Here is a 19,579-nt window from a genome sequence, read left to right on the forward strand (position 1 = left end):
CTCAAGCTTTTAACAGAAGCACTGGCAAAATAACGACCAGAGATTTCCCCAATACAAAGGGCTATAGAAGTGTACGAGGGAGCCAGGGGGCCTCTGCACCAACCTTGGCACTTTGTTGAAGTCGCCTGAGGAGTGTTAGAAAGCACAGGAGTCTGAGCACCTCCCCGAGAGCCTGACCACAGACTCGGTCGCTGGATCTAATACAGGCCGATGCTTTACGAGAGTGGTTCTCGGCCTCTGATCTGACCGCTTTGGGGCAATTAAATGGACGTCTCTGGGAGTGGGGCCCAGAGGCGGTCTTTTTAAAAATTTTTCTTTCCAGCATCAGTATTTTTAAAGCTCCCCAATTGAACACAACTGATGTGCAGCAAAACTGCAAAATGCTTCTCTAAAACACTGCTCGGGAAGCCAGTTTCACCTGTGGGGACCTGAGTCCACGCTGCACATGAGAACCTAATGCAAATGGGTTAAAATAAGCCGGCTTTCAGTGAACAGAATTCAGACAACTCCTTTTTCTCAGCATGGCTTTGTCTGAAATTGTGTGGTTGTGTGTATGTACCAGGGACTGTGCAGCGCACATGGCAGGTTAAGAAATGGCTGCAGATTCGAAGCGCGGCTCAGGGAAGGAAACGACCCACCCTGCCCCCCCCCCCCAGCCCTTTGGGCCCACGTGACTTTAATCCCTATCAGCCACATAACTGTTTAAGGTGGACGACAATTTTTTAGCAGCTATTCAACTTGTCCAAACATTGTGCTGATAATAGATAACACTGGTAATGTTAAAAAATAGTCATTAGAAAGATAGACAAAAGCAATTTGTGGAGGGAAAGTGGGAAGTCGATCCCGAATTCAGAAGGAATTGTCTAGGGAGGATTGCAAGAATCGGAGGCAGAAAAATCAATCCCCGCACATCATCGGCGCTAAGTCACAGCGATAGGAGTTATCCTTGACACGAGGTGATGAGAACGGCACTTCACTTCTGTGGTTTTCCTTCCCCAAACCCACACACTCCGTCTGGTCATGAAAAGAGATCAGACAATCCAATATTGAAGGACACTCGGCAGAATATTTCACTAGGGTTCAACTGTCAAGATCGGCAAAGCAAGGGAAGTCTGGTCATTGTCGAAGACTAGACAAGCCTAGACAGACGTGATGACGAAATGTACTGGGATGTCCCAATATGGTCCTGGAACAGACAAAGGACATGAGGCAAAAACTAAGGGAATTCGAATAAAGCATAGGCTTCGGTTAATAATAACATATCAATATTGGTTCATTAGCAGTGATGAATGTAAGATGTTAACAACAGGGAAAAATGAGTAGGAGATACACAGGAATTCTGTACTATTTTTGCGACTTTACACTAAATCTAAGACTGCTCTCAAATGAAGATGTTAGGAAAGAAATCAGTCCCAGGAGCCATATTAGCACTTGTCCATGAATTGAGGTGTGGAATGACATTCGTAGTTGGGTTATTTGAGGATGGTGAAGACAGGGCAATGATTGGCAAAGGGTCATTTTAGCAGCCAAGTTTGAAACAAGCAAAGAAAGGGAGAATTCATTTTCCATCGGTTGACAGCATCTTCAGGGCAAAAGTCTTTAACGTCCAGAGATGGGCAGGTGGGGGCCAGGGAAATGATTTCACATACATTAAAGTATTTTATAGAGAAGGTATTCAACATTTAATTTCCTTAGAGTGGGACAGAGAGAAGAGGTTTAGACGGAAGCCACGGGACTTGAACAAAAACCAGGCAACCCCCTAGATGGGAAGGTTGCTTCAACAGCAGAATACATAATCAAGGAAGGTTTAGAATCTCTAATCCTGGAGATTTTTACAGAATCCAAGACAGAGAGGAGGCCCCTGAGGAAGCAGCCCTGAAGCCCCCTTCCTGTTCTTGGCAGCCTATTTTGAAAAGCAACACATTCTGAAAACAAAAAGCTAAAATACAAAAGAAAATTATCAGTGTTCAAACTCTGACAATTTTTATGTGGGTCACATTTTGTCGTACCGTGACAGTTCATCTCAGAGTTTTCCTTTAGGATTCCTCCACATAGCAGGTACCGCAGTAGACAAATTCCACACTGTGCCTTTACTCCAAGGCTGAGGCTGTGATCAGTGGGGGGAGAGAATGCGTTAACCTTAGCTCCTAAACGTCCAGACCTTGCTATGACCCCGTTCCATTTCCTCGCACTGAAAGCACGCTTGTTCAAACAGCACCTGAGCATAAATTCTAGAGGTAGGCGTGGGAGCCCGAGACTGAGTGGTCAGAAAAAATCGGAAAACAAGGCATATGCAGAGAGAACCAGAGGGCCCAAAGAGAGAGAAAGAAGGTCGGGCTGGTCAGTCCAAGTCCTGACTGGGGCTGTTTCTCTTGGCAAAAATGTTCTTTTTGTTGGGACCAAATACCCCTGGGGCTGCGGGTGGTCAAGGATGTTACTGCATGGAAAGCAACACAGAGAAATAGCCAAGAGCTAGAGAGAGAACGAGCAGGTGTGTGAACACGTCTGGGACGTGACACTCACTGTCTTGGGACCCTTGGGGCCCAGCCACACTGGAAGCCGTCTGGTTTACCAGTTTAATGAATCAATGCACTCACTTTCCTTCAACAGGGCTGTGACGTTCCATGGGAAGGATCGTAAGTAGGTCAGGTTTAAGGGGAACTGGGAGAGGAGGAACTAGAGCAGGAATCCCAGACCGTGGGAGACAATAGTGAGAGCAGTGCCTTTGGTACAGTCGGGCGCTCCTGGAGGTGAGAAGACCCTCCTCAGTGTAAAGACAATGGGGCCATTTAGGCAAATACTGAAAGAGATGGAAAACTGTCTTTGAAAAAATGGTCAACTTTGATCTTGCGGACTGATGGACAACCGCGCTCAGTCACTAAAATGCAATACTATTCAGCATGACAAGTGGTGGGAACTCTGCTATCACATGGGAAGAGATATTCCACCATGAAAGTAACTCCTGCCAACCTCCTCCCTCCGTTACAGGAGGAGCTTCATAAACATAACAAAGCACGGCGCTACCATACCAAGTAGTTGGCAGGATGCGGAATAGGCAATGAACCTGTAATCTTCTTTTCTTGATTTCCTCCCACCCTGAGTACCCATTAGAGCCAGACAAAGAACGGGCATTTTCTTCCAGCTACCCAGCCCCCAGACTTGGCCAAACTTTTGTTGAGGTAAATGAGGTTCACTTTTCAAAAGAATAGCAAAGAGCTGTCCCTTATTCCCTTTCTGGAGTCACACTGACATGGAACAATCAAAGTAACCCATTCGGGGAGAATTCCCTGCTTTGCTCATATCCTCAACATCAACGGACATCTCTCCCGAGATTTCAAAGCACAGACTAGTGTGGGCGGGTTAGGCCTGTTGTTAGCAGAATCAGCCAGGTTCGTCCGATGCTTTGTTCTAAGAGAGACAACAGAACAGTGCTAACAGTTCACTTGGGTTTCGCACTGATCTTCCAAATGCTGACAGTTACTCAAATCATTTACTGGGTGAAATAATCACCCTGAGGGGAGCGAGAGGGCACAACTTATAAAATGAGCACCCGCGACAAGGTACTAGCGGGCGTGGTAGACGAGATCTTTGTCAGAATAACAGATGATTAAAGACATGAACTGGGCAGCAACTGTGCTGAGCGCTTCTTGGTGACGTGAACAACAGCTAAATTGTGCAGTTATGAAGTTGAGCCTAATTCAGAGAGCTTGTCTCTCTTTTTGCAAACAGCTGACGCCAGGTTAGCTTGCGTGAGTCATGCAATGGCTTGTCACGGAGGCTGTGTGCTCTCTTGTCCTGGGGAGCCTTTTCAGAATGGACAGGATAGAAATCGGGAATGCTGTGCCGCTGGACATAAGATGTCACATTACTAAATATTGGGCGCTGAAGGGCCACCAAACGAAAGGACACTTACCCAAGCAGCCCTGCATGTGCAAAAATCAAAGGAATCGGGAAGAGCCGCATCTGGTCCCTTTTCAGAGCTGTTGTTTTGCAAGTAGCAAAAGGGAAATTAGCTATTTCTGACTTTTTTTTTGTAAGTGGGTGGCACCGGGAGATGAAATGGGTAAGTTAGATGACTGCTTGTGACAGATCGCCGGATACTGTGGGATGACAAAGTTGAGGATCTCTCACGACTCTGCTTATGCGGTCTGTCCAGACCCGGCACTGTGCCCAAACTATCCTTAATAGGTGGAATATCTTCTATTTTTATAGATTCTGGGAACAAACATTTACAATTTTATCAACAGATAAAAAGTAATATTTTAAATAATAAAAAATAAAAATGTAAAGAAGTGGTAATATTTTAGGAAGATTTCTAAAACAGAGTGTATACATACTCTCACTCAAAAGCTCCCCTCCTTATGCTGACCTTGAGGACAGATACACAGTCCGAACAAGATCCAGTGTAGTGAGCACTCAAGGGCCCTCGCCTCTGCCTAGGGGCCTGGATTTTGGAACTTACCCCTGTGCATTTCACCTACACCTCTTCCATCTCTATGCTGGAAACCACTGTTAACCAAGAAATAGCAACTTAGCAAAAGACAATGAGAATAGTAAGTTACTCTGAAGTTCACCTTCCAAATAATGTAAGCATTTTACTTGCAATAAATCTTCCAAAGGTGAACTTTAATATTAAGTTCAGAGCTGATTCTGTTTCTTTCATGCTCTTGCTGTTATTTTGCTTTTTTTACCCTCTTTCTATCTCTCCATTTATGCATTCAGATCTTCTATCTTCTTTACTCCTTCTTCCTGTCATTTTTTTCTTTGCTTCTATTAGAACTGCCTAACATATACTTGTCAACTAATGCCTTCAAACAGTATTTATTTTATAGTTATTGAGTAAAGTCGATGTGCCCTAAAGTTTGCAAATTACTTTTCTCTGGTTCTTGATAAGAAAAGAAGCTTCACATTTTTATTTCATGTCCTATTCCTTAATTTCCTTGAAATACATAATTAAGTTATCTCTCAGCCATCTCCTTACCAGACTAATTGTTTTTTCATATTCTCTATTTTCTAGCACCTTGATCACTTCTATTATTCTCTTTTTAGACACTTTTTCATTAACTTTGTATCAGTTCAAATGAAAACACTGGCTAGGGGCTCAGCTTCAAGCTCTGAGACATGGTTCCTACCCTTGACAAGCTGTGAGGACAAAAGGTATTGCTTTTGCTATTGAGACACAGGGTTCAACCTTGCCTGACTTTGTTTCCATGGTTTAATACCAAGCTATGTTTACATGGACCATTTCTGGCTTCCCACACCCCACGTGGGGAGGCCTGGGTGACTTCCGTGTTTGGAATCACAGGTGCAAGAGGCTCAGCACAAACAACGTTCTGGTGCAGATCTCCTGACCATGTGGACATGTGCCTGTATGGCGACACTCTGCAAATGAAGCGCTCGGTCTAGCTCCTCAGGTGTGCCCACAAGAGTCCCCACTCTGGTCACTTACTCTGGGAGGCAGAAAGACTGGAGAAAGCCGACTTCGTTCGACCCGCTAACCACTCCAGGCTTTCGTGCATGTTGGCCAAGGCTTTGAGGTCACTGACGTCTCGCAGGATGTCTTGTGGAGGGATTAACTTATCGCCCAGGTTCCCGATAAGAACTTCCGACTCCTTGCCAAAGGCCGCCCTGAAAAGCAAACCAGAAACACTTAACATGCAGCTCGGAAAAGACAGGGGTGGGCAATGCTTCTTAAGACACGTCTAGGCCCTGTCTCAATAGCTCAGATGGTTGGAACATGGTGCCGAAACACTAAGGCTATGGGTTCAATCCCCAGTTAGGGCACATACAAGAGATAACCAATAAATGAATAAATAAGTGGAAGAGCAAAGTGATGTTTCTCTCTCTCCCTTTCTTCCTCTCTCTCAAAATCAATAAATTAAAAAAGATGTGTAGCACAATGATCTTTATAATCACTGTATATAGTATGCTCTTTATCCTATGTTTAATTTATGACAAAACTATCATATACCTGCTTAAAATTACTCTGGTAAGAGAAAGAATGTTTCTTGGAAGAAGGAGAAAGGGACCCGGAGGCTTGTACCTTCTACAGCAACGGGTATGGGCCTGAGCTACACAGTGATGGTCCCAGGGGGTCCTCCCCTACCTCGTCTCCTGCTACTGAAACTGATAAACAGCTTAGGGTGTTGAATAGATACACTGTTTGAAAGCTGTTCAGGTAAATAAAACCACCACGTTAATCTGGCAGCTAGAAAATGTTCTGAAATGTCAAAAAGCAAAGGGAACCCAGCCTCTTCAGGAAAGTGGATTGCAGTTGAGATGATGTCAGGCATTCATTCACTCATTCACTTATTCTAAAAAGGGCCTGGGGGCAAGCAAACTATGACGCCTTCAGGCACTCATTATTCGGAAAGGAAACCCGGTAAAATCAGGAGGACTTCATACAGAGCTCGGCGTCTTCACCACATGTGTGCAGGCCTGAGGAGTCAGGCTGCGTGGTGTGGCAGAAGAATGGGTGGGCAGGGACCCCGAGATTCTCCAGCCCAGCCACAGCGCAGGGGCAAATATGAAGGCTCAGAAGGTTAACTGCTTCACCCACAAGACACAGGAGTGTCAGGTTGTCCAATTCCTCCAGTTCTCTTTCTTTCAGAGGGAGAGAGGGCCGCAAGGATGAACGATGACGGAGGATGTTGGGAGGAAAGTCGAGTCTCCTTGGGAAAGCCAGGCGCAGGACTGTGAGCGGAGCTGTTGCTGGTGCGCACGGCGACAGGCACCGGGGGGCTTCCTGGGAAGCCTCTCCAAGGCTTTTGAAACTCCAAACACCTTACTTAAGGGCTTTGCTGAAGTACAACAAACTGGATTAACTTTCAAGCAGGCAGTGATTAACAATAGCTGACATATATACCCAGAGTGACGCTTAGTTGACACAGGCATTTAGGACCCAGCACCACAGCAGACACCCAGGGTTGAAAAGGCTGCTGTGAATCACATGCTTATTTAAATGTTTATGCTTCCAAGTAGTGACTCGTGATTAGGCTTATTTCAACAGAAGGTCACACTTTTCAGGGAAAGTCCTGAGTGACTGAGGCGGGGACGTCACGGCCACGGAGACAACACAGCGCTGTGGACAGAGCACAGAAACTTGAGTGTAGCAGAAGCCTGTCTCAGGGGCTTGTCAAAGATCCGGGCATGGGACCCGAAAGTCTGCATTTCAAACCAGCTCTGGGTTGTTTGCCTGGGAAGTGCACTTCCTCTGAGTACAGTAAGGGTTCAGGCACAGACTTCAAGGTCAGGCAAACCTGGGTCTGAGTCCTATCCACCACTTAACCTGCCGTCTGATGCTGCTGCCCTTCACTGAGTGTCATTAGCTGGGGGTGTTGGTGCTGGCTTCACGAAACGACTTTTAAAATCTGCACTGGGAGAACTTCAGTAATTACAAAAGGAGAGAAAAGAGTATAATAAATCCCCATGCAGCCGCTGCTCGGCTTCAATTATTAGCCTCCTTTTCATCTATCCTTAGCCACAATTTTCAGGCAAATCATTCAGATGCCATTCTTCAGCGCATAACACAGTGCATGGACCTCGCTGAAAGCTAACAAGCTGTAGCTATCATTATTCTTAGGTCTATATTGAGATGGCTGGTTCATTTTGTTTCAACCCGAGGTATGCTGTGGGTGAAGAAATGAAAATAGACAGGAGTGATAAGAAGGAAGTCTGTTAGGTCTCCAGGGCTGGCGTTACCAAGGGGAACTTTTAACATCATAGTGAATGCCACTGTGTTTCAGAGTCCAGACTTCTCAAAACCTTCATGAGGTGAAATATGGCCGAAGCCACCAGCTGCCCATCCAGTATCCACGACCCCATGCCTTTTCAGGGAAAGGACCTTAATACCGTTGGGGTCAACATGGACCCAATCTACAAACAAAACACAACAAGACAAAGCACCCCATGCAATTTCCCAGCCCTCCTGCAGGCGTGGTGGTCAATGAATAACACCAGAGTCAGTAGGTGGGCTTCTAAGAAGGCCCTTTGCAGCAGTCTTAGTTGGCAAGCACCTCGTTTGCCTTCTGGCTTACTGGAGTGCAGCCACGGCATCAGATGACCTTGGGCATGAAAACGACACTGAGAATAACGGAGCCAAAGACAGCTGGGTGGAGGTGCCCAGGTGACGTCACGGAGCTGCAGTGCAGCCCCAGAGGGTGCACTTCTGGTTTCAGTTTAGAGGACAGAAAGTGAACCCTTATTTGTTTAAGCCCCAGCTATTCCGAGTTTCTGCTACTGGCAGCTAAATGTAATTTCTGACCGCCACAATGATCTAATTAGCATAAGTGATGTCATCCTTGGAAAACTTTCTCCGAATTAGATATCCCTAGAATCAAGTCACTGGGAAAAGCAACACTATGTCTCTGTCTCGACTTGAACCCTGCAGTTCTAATACCCTCCCCTCGGCTGTCACTCAGTCAAGTGGTAAATACTTGGTTTTCTTAATCTGTCCTTAGGTGTGAACTCCCCCAGCCCCTTACTCATCTTTGAGAGATATAACACAGAAATGCCTCTGAGCTAGGTGTTTAAAAAGCAATGGGGGAGGCAGACAGCTTTGAAAACCAGCCTCGGAGCCATTTTTATGCATGTAGGTGTCACCCTGGGTGGAATGTGACAATCAAGACAAATGTATTTATGGAGAAGTCTAATCTGCCTGTGCGGGGGTCTGAGGGCCCTGGGCACGTCTGCGGTGGCTTCCAGATGCCTATCCCGTTTCCCTCCGGCTCACTGAGATTTGCTTAACCTCCTCCGGAGGGAGAGCAATAGACTGAGAAAAACACAAGCGGCCCGTGTTGAATACATAGCAGACATCTCATTTGACAGGAATCCATAATCGCCCCTAACAACCTGGAGAGAGCACAGGAACCGTGACATCGGGAGTGAATGACTGACAGCTAGAACCGTCCCGCTCACAAAGTCATTCCTTCCAGGATGTGCAGTGCCAGAGTGCTTGGCGCCGGGTTTTCGGTGTTACAATAACCTTGAGGGCATGGCTTTAGCTGCCAGCCTACAGGTTTTCCCCCAAACCCTCGACTTTATTGAATAAATGATGGTATATCCACACTATGGGAAAGTGTGCAGTCGTTTGAAATTATACAGTAGAAAAAATCCTTGATACCACAGAAGAATGTTGCATACCGTATATTTTTTAGCCATGATATGCAGTTGAGTAAAATAAGCTGTTAGAAAACTGGATGTACCATGTAATATTCAAAAAGAAAAATTACATATTTATAGGAGCTGAGGAAAGATTGAATACATACCCAAACGCTACCTATGTGCCTGCATCATGCTTTGTGCTGCGTCAAGCTTTCTGTGCTTTCTCCGAAGAACATGTTCGCTTTGTAATTAAAAACTGGAATCCCTACCACAAATGGGAAATGCACACCTGAAGAACTGCACCATGGGAAATGGGAGGGTGTCATTATTAGAGTCACTTGAAGCAAACTGGGGGGTGGTGGGTGATCGGTGGGAGGCTGGGTGGGCCTGCAGCGCCGGGCTGGCTCCAGGTGCGGCCGGGGTCCACGGCAGAGGGTCTCTCCAAGCCAGACCGACTGCCACCTACCTGCTGGGCCACTGCTGCTGCTTCTTTCTTGATCTGAATCTTACTCTTTCCCTTCTACTTCTTAAGAAAGCATGTTATTTAAAGAAGACATTACGTATATTTGAGTGAAATGGGTAACAGAATGATCCTTATGTTGAGAAGTGAAGACACAGGCACTCAGCAATTGCCCGAAGATGACCTGGCACAGCCAAGAGCAGAAATCAGCTGGGAAACGCGTGCGCTTTAGGCGCTGCTGAGTCCCTGTGAGGGGTCGCTGGCGCCCTCCGTGGGCCAACGTGCTCGCACAGGAGCCTATGAAATGGAGGAAGAATCTCAAACCTGTTCAGCTTAATTTTAACCTACAATTAATTACAATCTTTAAAGAGCTTGATCTGACAAAGACTTCATTTGAGAGAATTTTATTGAGAGCGTAAAACCTGTTTAACTTAATTTTACCACACAATCATAATCTTTAAAGAGATCTATCTGACAAGAATGCATTTCAGAGAATTTTGCCAAAGATGCCTAAAATTGTTTCCATTTAGTCTTTAAATAATTCTGTTATGCACTGAAATGTTAGGAAGGCAAAAAAAAAATTCTGCATTTTCAGCAGGCTAAATGCACTTAGGAGAGAAACATCACAAATAGTGTCTAAGTGAGTAATTCGCAGATCTGGGCTTATTTGGTCACATAACATACACACTGCTCTCTCTCCCCTCGCCCCACTCCCCAAATCACCTGCTTCCTGCGGCTAAACCCTGCTAAGAGATAAGCACCCCCATGCCCCACCCCGCCCTGGGCCCAGGACACACGGCCTGAAGGCCGGTCCTCCTAGGGTCCAGAACAGAGCAGAGCAGGAGCAGGGCCAGGATTAACAGGGACGCTCCTAATGGGTGGGAACTGGCATTTCCCCTACTATTTTACACAAGGAGCTGGTGGTGACTAACTTTCAGGCTTAGCTCCAAGGTCACCAGTTATGAGGAGGCATGTCTGACTTGGGATGGAGGACAGTGGAGACCCTGGACTTGAGAGGAATATGACGACCGAGAAGCCCGACTCTCCCTTGTTGGAGAGAGTGGGCAGGGTACTTCTAGACGACGAATAGTCACCTTGTACTGCGCAGAAGTATGAAGCCTTAAAACATGGGTATAAGGGTGAGGATGGATACAGAATGACAAAAGGGTGGACCCCCAAAGTCCTGGGCCTGTCTGCCCTCAGACTCGTTCCTCTACACCCGCCTGCTCTGACCTGTACTGGGGGCAGGGGGAGCTGATCCCAGCAGCCCGTCCCTGGTGGGACACCAAAGGGCAAAGGGAGAAGAGAAGCCGGGCACGCCTCCCTTTCGCCCGCCTCCCGGAGAAGCCTCCAGCAAGCAATGCTCCGCTCCCCTGGCTCGGCCTAGTCCCTACTGTGCCCCTCTCCCTTCGGTTCCCCTCTTCTAGATCCTTCCCTCCACTGTATTCCAGCTGAGGGGGATGGTGGCCTTCTGCTGTTTATAAGCTATGGGTTATCTTAACGTCCCGTGTGCCGCTCAGATCCCCGTAATCCGAGTACCCAGTTCCCCACGTCCAATTCCCTCTGAAGGAACTACTAGAAGGGGTTTCTGTTTTCCCCGTTAGACCCTGGTCTCTACAAGACCTATGGATGATGTCTGACCACAGTCAGCGCTCCTGGAAATGGGAGTCGATTTTTTGGCACGGGGATTAGTTAGTTCCAGAAGTTGTACAGGGAGTGAAGCCCAGCTGTGTCAAGGTGACCTGTAAGGCCCACTCGGCCGTTGTCTGTCGGAGCCTACACCGATGAAGGTTATACAAAGGCCAGGCCACCTCACCCAGGTCTGTAACGATACCAGCTCAGTCCTGTGAGATGTGACAGTGACACGGCCATTCATCACTCGGGCGCTCACAGCCACTCCACCTCCAACACTGTCAAACCTGTCCAGTCTGCCTGTGTCAGAAGTAATGGGGGTGGCACGGTCCTGATGGGTTCTTTCATCAGGTTTTCAACACCTGTTTTTCTAGAATGATCTTCGCTAAACCTCTGTAAACAGGAAGAAATAAAATAATCTAGTTACCGTGATTAAACCTCAGCTTTGTCCTGGAAAGGGCTGAGATTCTCACCAAGTCTCCCCCTTGATGGTGTCCGTGCACGTGCATTTCACCGCACACTCTCATGTGAGCAGCTGTTTTTCATACTTCGTAAGGGATCCTGTTTGGAAAGTCGCCTCCTTCAATAATCACAATCAAGGGTTTTTCATTTGCTTTCTTCTTCTTCTTTTTTTTTTTTTTATGAAGGGAAAGCTTGAGAGAGACTCCCTGCTCCTTCACTGACTTTTTTAAAAAATTTTTTAAAAAGATTTTATTTATTTATCTTTAGAGGGGAAGGGAAGGAGAGAGGGAGAGAAACATCAATGTATGGTTGCCTTTCGTGCGTCCCCTGCTGGGAGTTGGCCTGCAGGGAACTGGCCTGCAACCCAGGCCTGTGCCCTGACTGGGAATTGAACCGAGATCGTCTGAATTGCAGGCCCGCGCTCAATCCACTGAGCTACACCAGCCGGGGCTTTTCATTTGCTTTCTTTGCCTCCTGCTTTTCTACCATCCAGGAACTTGCGATGCTCCTGACTGGTACGATGAGGCTGGGCAGCCTACAGCTCTGTGCAGAGGCAGGGCTGGGAGCAAGTTAGGGGGGCTGGTTCCCAGGGTGCTCTTTGGAATCGAGGTGAATATATGAAACACCAGCAACTTTTCTCCTAGGATCTGCCTGGGTCTTAAAAAATATTCATGATTTCCCCCAGTTGCTGGGAAATCGGAGTTTCCAGGTTCCTACCCACTCAGAGATGACGGCCAGAGGAACAAATTATGATTGTCATTATGGCGTGTGTAGGGGGACTGCCAGCTCTGCCCCAGTGCTTCTAAGCCGGTGTGCTGGCTGGGACAGGTGCAGAACACCAGACATGCCGACTCAGGCATTCTGGCACTCAGAAGGGGCCTGGCAGGTGGTCTAAACCAGTCATTCTCACCGGGGCTATATGTTAAAAGCTTCGCCAGGAAAACAAACAAAATACCTGATGCCAAACTTCACTTGCAGAGGTTCTTTTTTTTAATTTTATTTTTAAAATTTTCTTTTTATTTATTTTTAGAGAGAGGGGAAGGGAAGGAGACCGAGTGGGAGAGAAACATCAATGTGTGGTTGTCTCTCATGTGTCCCCTACTGGGGACCTGGCCTGCAACCCAGGCATGTGCCCTGACTGGGAATCGAACCGGCGACTCTTTGTTTCACAGACCCGTGCTCAATCCACTGAGCTACACCAGCTAGGGCGAGAGGTTCTGATTTAACTGGTTATGGGTGGGGCTTGGGCATGGGCATTTTTTTAAATTCACAGCTTTACTGAGTAAAATTTGCCTATGAATATGTGCAATTCAGTGGATTTTAGTATAGTCACACAGTTATGCAGTCTTACTACAATTAATTCAGAACGATTTCATGTACTCAAAAAGAAAGTCTGTGCCCATGACACTTTGGGCTTACCCCACCCCCAAATCCCAGCCCTTGGACACCGCTAATTTCATTTCTGTCCCTAAAGATTTCCCTATTTTAGACATTCGAATTTAATTCCTGTTCATATAAATGGGATCATACCACACCTTGTGTTTTGTGACTGACTTCTTCTTATTAAGGTGGTTTCAAGGTTCATCCACGTTCAAGAATGCAGCAGTATTTCATTTATCACCAAATCCTAGGCCCTCGTATGGAAACACCACACTTTAGTTATCTGTCTGCCAGCAGACGGAAATGTGGGTTGTGCCCAGGTTTGGCTGCTACGAATGGTGCTGCCGGGAGCATCCACGCGTGGATTTCTGTGGGGACGCACGACTTCATCTCTTTGGCTACGCGTACCTCAGAGTGGAAGTGCTGGGCCCCATGGTAACTATCTCTAACCCTTTGAGAAATGCCAGGTTGTCTTCCAAAGTGGCCATGTCCCTTGACATGTTCACCAGAAGTACTGAGGGTTCAAGGTATCCCCATCCTTCCAGCCCTTGTGATCTCTCTTTTGTGTTGTTAGTAGAGTCATCCTAGTGGGTGTGAACTAGTATCTCACGGTGGTTTCGATGAGCGTTTTCTTGCTGGCCAATAGCACTGAGCATCATTTCACGTGCTTATTGACCATTTGTGTATCCTCTTCAGAGGAATGTCAATTCCGACCCTTTGTTAACTTTTGAACTGGGTCATTTGTCTTTTGATTATTGAGCCATTAATTCTTTAGCAGATATTTACCAGGAAGGGACCATTGTCTGGGCCATGTCCTACCTGGCTCCTATGGCAGGTTCAAAGACCACTGAATTATTTCATAATCTGCGAATGCGCCATGACCCGGAGTCTGAGAACCCGTGTTAAGCCTGCACAGCTTTCTGAATGTGGTCCTCGCCTGGGTCTCCCAAAGCAAACACCTATCAGGTGTTTCATAGAGGAACGGAGGCACACGAGGGGAGACGTGCTCATCCGCACACTGTGGCAAAGCTGGGGACAGAGCTCCATCCGTTCTTAGTTTACGTCGCTGGGCTGCAAGCCCTACTGCCTCTCACGGGTTACAGCAGCTTAATGTCTCCTAGGGGTTTAATTAGCACCCCCACCCCATCCCCTGACCCAAGACACAAAAACCGCTCCGAGTCATGGAACTGGACCTTCCTCAGTTGTCGCGAGTGCTGGAGGAGGAAGGATGTACACAGATCTAAGTCTCAGACTGGAGCCCCGTCAGAATAACAGGCACTTTCCTATTTTTTTTTAAGACCAGAATGCTTGATTGATGGGCAACTACCTCGCAATAAAGTAAACCAGAGCCTCCTAAGGGAAAACAATACTTGTTCTGGCTCCTTGATACGTTTACAGTCTACAAATGACCCAGGAGTTAATGTGGGGAGGGTGCGGAGAGGGAGAACACAGAACTCTTAAATCCACCACGGGAGAGCTCGGACAGGGAAGAGAAGGACGAGTGTGTGCGTAACCAAACATGAGGAATGACTGCAGGGAAGGGCGACTGAGTGGGCGCCACCTCCACTGAGGATGACCATGTGGCTCCAACTGGGTCACAAGTCATCCTGAGCAGCGCTCGGCCGGACCCAGGGGCGTAACATTGACCCGTTGCCCATGTAGTTGGCTGCCAGCCCGGGCTTCCTTTTAGATTAATTTCTAAGTGGAGGGCTGATGGGGACAGTATGCGGTAAGTCCATTTTTCAGCCCCAGGACGTGTGACACAGACCTGGCTCAGGAAACAAGCTTGGAGAGCTCTGAAGACAAAGGAACCATGGGAGGTGTAAGAGCGCTGGTTCCTGAGAGGAAAGAAACCCCAACACCTAGTTCTTCGAGCTGTTCCACTCTTTTCATCATGGTTCCAGGTCAAGCTCCGGCAGCTGAGGTGCCAGTAACGGAGCGACACATTGTTAAACACACAGACCCAAGGGAATGGAATTGTTCAGTGCGATCACGTCCTAGAAATGCTGGAACCCTCTGCTGTTTCGAAGGCGTCCCGGAGAAGGAAAGCAGCTACTTGCCCCCAACTCTGCCGTGCTCACCCTAATCCGAGCATGTAATAGGAAAGAAAACACACAGCCAGGCTCATGACCATATGTGTAATCGAACACCGTCGTCTTCAAACATTTACATCGGTTTGATGTGAGGGCACAGAGACGCCGACCACCCAGTGTGTCCGTGTGAGAGGAGTGTGTCCACAGAGAGGAGACCCGTCTCCCCAGTGTTACCACTGGGTACGACATTATCCAACGCAGAGACTCTTGATTCATTTACCACCCTTCTCCCTTCTCACCATCCAGCGTTCCTTCCAATGACGCCTCAAACAGTGACTAACTGAAAGTCCTCGAAGAGATGAAAGGAGAAAGAGAATGAGGGGGAGGGGAGAAGAGGAAGGGAAGGGAAGAAGTAGAGCAAAAGCTCTTTTTAACAGAAGAATGTCGGCTAGTAAATGTTTCATAGTTCATCGATGAATGCTAAAGTTATTGGTTGAAAGGTTGTTAGAAAAGAGGAAAATCACATGGTCTCAAGCCACCACCCCACAGATGACTAATTAACATAAAAGGAAATAAGTGCACCTGCGGGCTGGGAAAGTGGACAGACAGTCCTGGCCTTACCCAGAGGGTCAAACCCAGCACCGCCAGCAGCGGCACAGGTAGGCTCCGGAAAGGAACGCCCCCCAGTGGCATTCCTGACAGAGGTGCAGTCTGAATGGCCTCTCGAAGAGACCCTTGGGTAAATTCACGCCTCTCCTGGTGACCCTGCACACAGCGGCACCCCTGCCACGGAGAACGGAGGGAGTGGAGGGCGCTGCTGCGGATCAGCGGGACGCGTTAGAATCATGGAGCTCAGAACTGCCTGAGTCACGGGACGAGAAATTCTCTACATTTTCTCTGTCAGTTGTAGTTTGAAGTTAGCATTTTTCTTCCCTGCAGCAAAACTTTTGTTCTCTTGCCTGCATTACTAACAATGCATTCTATCCACTAAAGATTTAGCTTTTTAAAAAAAAAGATTTTATTTATTTATTTATCTTTAGAGGGGAGGGAGAGAAACATCAATGTATGGTTGCCTTTTGTGCGTCCCCTGCTGGGAGTTGGCCTGCAGGGAACTGGCCTACAACCCAGGCATGTGCCCTGACTGGGAATCGAACCGCGATCCTCTGGTTCGCAGGCCTGCATTCAATCCACTGAGCTACACCAGCCAGGGGAAGATTTAGCTTTTTTATTTCTAATTTCCAATCACTAATATAGAACTACAGCTCAGACTTTAGGTAGAGAGTTAAGTATTTGTACTTTGCTATGGAGACTGGAATGCATCCTCCCCCGAAACCCCAAAGTGATGATATTTAAAGATGGGACCTTTGGGAGGTTGTAAGGTCACCAAGGGGAGCCCACATGATAGGATTTGTACCCACAGAAGAAGAGACAAGACAGAGAGGTCTCTCTTTCTCTCTGACCTGAGGACACAGCAAGAAAACAGGCCTCCTCAAGTGAGGAAGAGAGCCCATATGGGGAACGGAAGAGGACTGCACCTGACCTTAGCCTTCCCAGCCTTTAGGACTGTGAGAAATGAGTTTCTGTTTTTAGGCACCCAGTTTATGGCAGCCCAAGCAGGCTAAGACACATCCTCTCTAAGACTCTTCCTACCCTTTCCCTTATTTAAGTCTATTACTTTTATATCAAGTAGTAGTAGAGTACAGAGTACATGCATTCAACAAGCATTTACTGAGCAACTACTGTGTGACATCCTCTACACCTGGCATTCAACACCGAAATTCCAGAGCAAGGACACTTGCTAAATACTCATGAACCCTCCACCTTTGCTATCAATGTCGAGTCCTGACATGACAGGAACTTGCTTTCAAGAGCCTTTACAGGCACCTGCTGATTTTATGACAATGTTTTTCAAGAAAATAACAATCATCCAAGAACTGACCAAGTTTTCTTTTAAAAACAGCTTTAAACCAAAGGCTGTGATTCTGAGACATCAAATGAATGATGACTGGTTGCCAAACAATATGCCATAAGTGTAAACACACTAAAACTAGACCCCTCAGGAGCAGCTAAGAAACAGCGAAATTACATTCCACCTTCCACAACACGGAAAGAATGCACTAGGCGCCCCCACTCCACGGAGGGCTCCGACCTCCAGTACAAACACACAACTTTATTGGACATCAGAGAGGGCCTACTCTGCTAGTTAAAACACACACACACTCTCTCTCTCTCAAAAAAAAAAACAGTGTGTAAACTGTAGAGTCAGAAGTTGTCATTCGCAGATCAGGGATGGGGGGATGGAGGGGTGAAGGGACCTGGCTAAAGTCACACAGAGAATTAGGGGCAGGGTGGCACAGAAACCCAAGATTCAGCCTCAGGTTTTCCTCCACACTCTATACCCCGCTTTTTGGTATGAGGAAGATGAGCACCCTAATGTATCGATGCGCAAAAACAGTGGAAAATTCCACGAAAACAGACAGGAGGCCCAACAAGAGAAGAGCTCATTGTAAAGCCCCACATTTTAGGCTGACAGCTAAAATTTAGCCCCGAGGGGCCTAAATTAGAGGGATTAATTTTTCCTTTATTAAGATACCAAATGAGAGAAAGCGGAATGGTAGTAAATGTATACCTAAGTGAAAATATTAAATAATTTCATGACCTGAAATTAAACAGAAATAAAACGTGGAAAACACTCCACAGCGACATTTAAATGTTAAATTAGAGTCCTCAAATAACTAAATAGAGCAGCATTTACGCAATGTATAGGAGAGATTTTAAGGGTAATTTTATTTTTTTTGGCCAATCATGCTAACAAGAGTTGTATCATTTTGATATAATAACAAAGTGCCTCATTCAATCTTCTTGAACATTAACTGATATGTTTGTAGCTGGGTCTCCAGTTAATTACCTGTCTTTTCTGTTTACTCTTGAGATTTAAGTCTGCTTCTCACCCAGCCCGGCCTGGCAGTGTCCTACATCTTCCTACGACCTTCGTTGTGTTTAACTGAGGAGAAAAGACCATTTCAACCAAGCATGTTCTACCCTGGCACTTAATATACTCACGCTTTCTGATTCCTCCTTCCTTTTATAATTACATGGGTGAGTGACACCAAACACGCAGAGATGGTGACTAACTGTCCCCATGCCAGCCAACATCTCGCTCAGGCTGCTGGAGTCGGTTTCTTCCTGCAGCGGGTCTTCCACTCGTTTCTTCAGTCAAACGTATCTGCAGACTCTTCAACAGCTACAGCGATTTAGAACCTCTTAACAGCTGTTGCTTAGCTTGTTTTGAGAACCTTTTAAATTTCCAAGTGGAGTTTTTCTGAAAATGCACGCTCTACTTTCTTCATTCCCTGTTTACACCTAAATACACCCCTAGGCCCACTAGATTTCTGCTGGGGAGGTGTCCAGACCGGCCAAGGGCAAACCGCAAACCCGAGCGCGGAGGACCAGAACACAGGCCTGTGAGTTTGTAAAAGGGACACGTGACCAGAGACACCACTTTTAGGGGGGGCACTGAAGGCACTGGTTCACCACTCTTTACCTTTCATCCTTTCACTGGAAGAGCGAGTGGTCCTCTGGATCTCGACTTGGTTTCCCTCATTCAGCATTCACTGAGGATTCCATGGTAGGAGGGTGTAAGTGCAAACCTGCTTTTGCTTTTACTCTGGTTGGTCCTTTATCTCTCTTTTCTATTCAGGACTTCAGCACAGTCTAGCTGAAACCCGCATAATTTGTTTCACGATTTCTGTATTTTCATTCCCTTTGTATTATCTTCTTTCCCCTTTCACTAATGATTACTTTCTTTGGTTAGGCTAACATAAAACTCCAAGGAAAAATCAGGCAATCAGTTTTAAAGCATCTACATTCTTGGTTTCAATCTATTGCGCCCCCCAACAGGTGGATATTCTGCTACCATCTTGTGACTGAAAGGGAGGAAACCCACAACAATGTAATCCATGAAACAGAATACAATGAATGGTAATGATAACACACTGAATCGGGAGTAAAAGCACCTGGATGATAAGTTTTTATGGCATTAGTAGAAAATCATTAGAGTACCAGTCAAGATTACGATAACCATTAAAAATAAAGTAATAATTCAAACTTCTAAAAAATTCAAACTCCTGACCCATTTTGAGGCTGGGTGATGATGGCAGAGTAGTTCTGGGAGCCAGACCACCGGGGCTCAACCAGCTACATCATTTCGTGGCTCTGTGAATGTGGGGAAGTCACTCAATTTCTCTGCACCTCAGCTTCCTCATCTCTTGAACGGGCATAATAGTACCTGAAATCTCATCAGGTCGCTCAACAGTGCCAGGCACAAGTTGACTCGGATTGTTGGAACTGCTGAAATAGATGACACATCTTTCCAGAAACTTCATTCGTTATTGTTCCTGTCTCTGTGTCCTAGAGCTCAATACTGACTTGTAGGTTTTATATACAGGGTGGGCAAAAATAGGTTTACAGTAATGAATAAATACAATAAATAATGCAATGGTTAATAAGC

General features: G+C 46.5%; 1 protein-coding gene across 1 annotated transcript in view; it reads right to left on the reverse strand.

The window, feature by feature from the left end:
* Positions 1–19,579, reverse strand: part of EXOC4 (exocyst complex component 4) — a 679,809-nt gene that overhangs the window by 96,345 nt on the left and 563,885 nt on the right. Inside the window, exon 14 of the mRNA XM_037049172.1 lies at positions 5,450–5,628. Within this exon, the coding sequence (XP_036905067.1) occupies positions 5,450–5,628 (179 nt within the window). The remainder of the gene's footprint in view (positions 1–5,449; positions 5,629–19,579) is intronic.

Source organism: Sturnira hondurensis, unplaced genomic scaffold (genome assembly GCF_014824575.4).
Source record: "Sturnira hondurensis isolate 20B ecotype Veracruz unplaced genomic scaffold, ASM1482457v3 Scaffold0006437, whole genome shotgun sequence".
NCBI lineage: Eukaryota > Metazoa > Chordata > Mammalia > Chiroptera > Phyllostomidae > Sturnira > Sturnira hondurensis.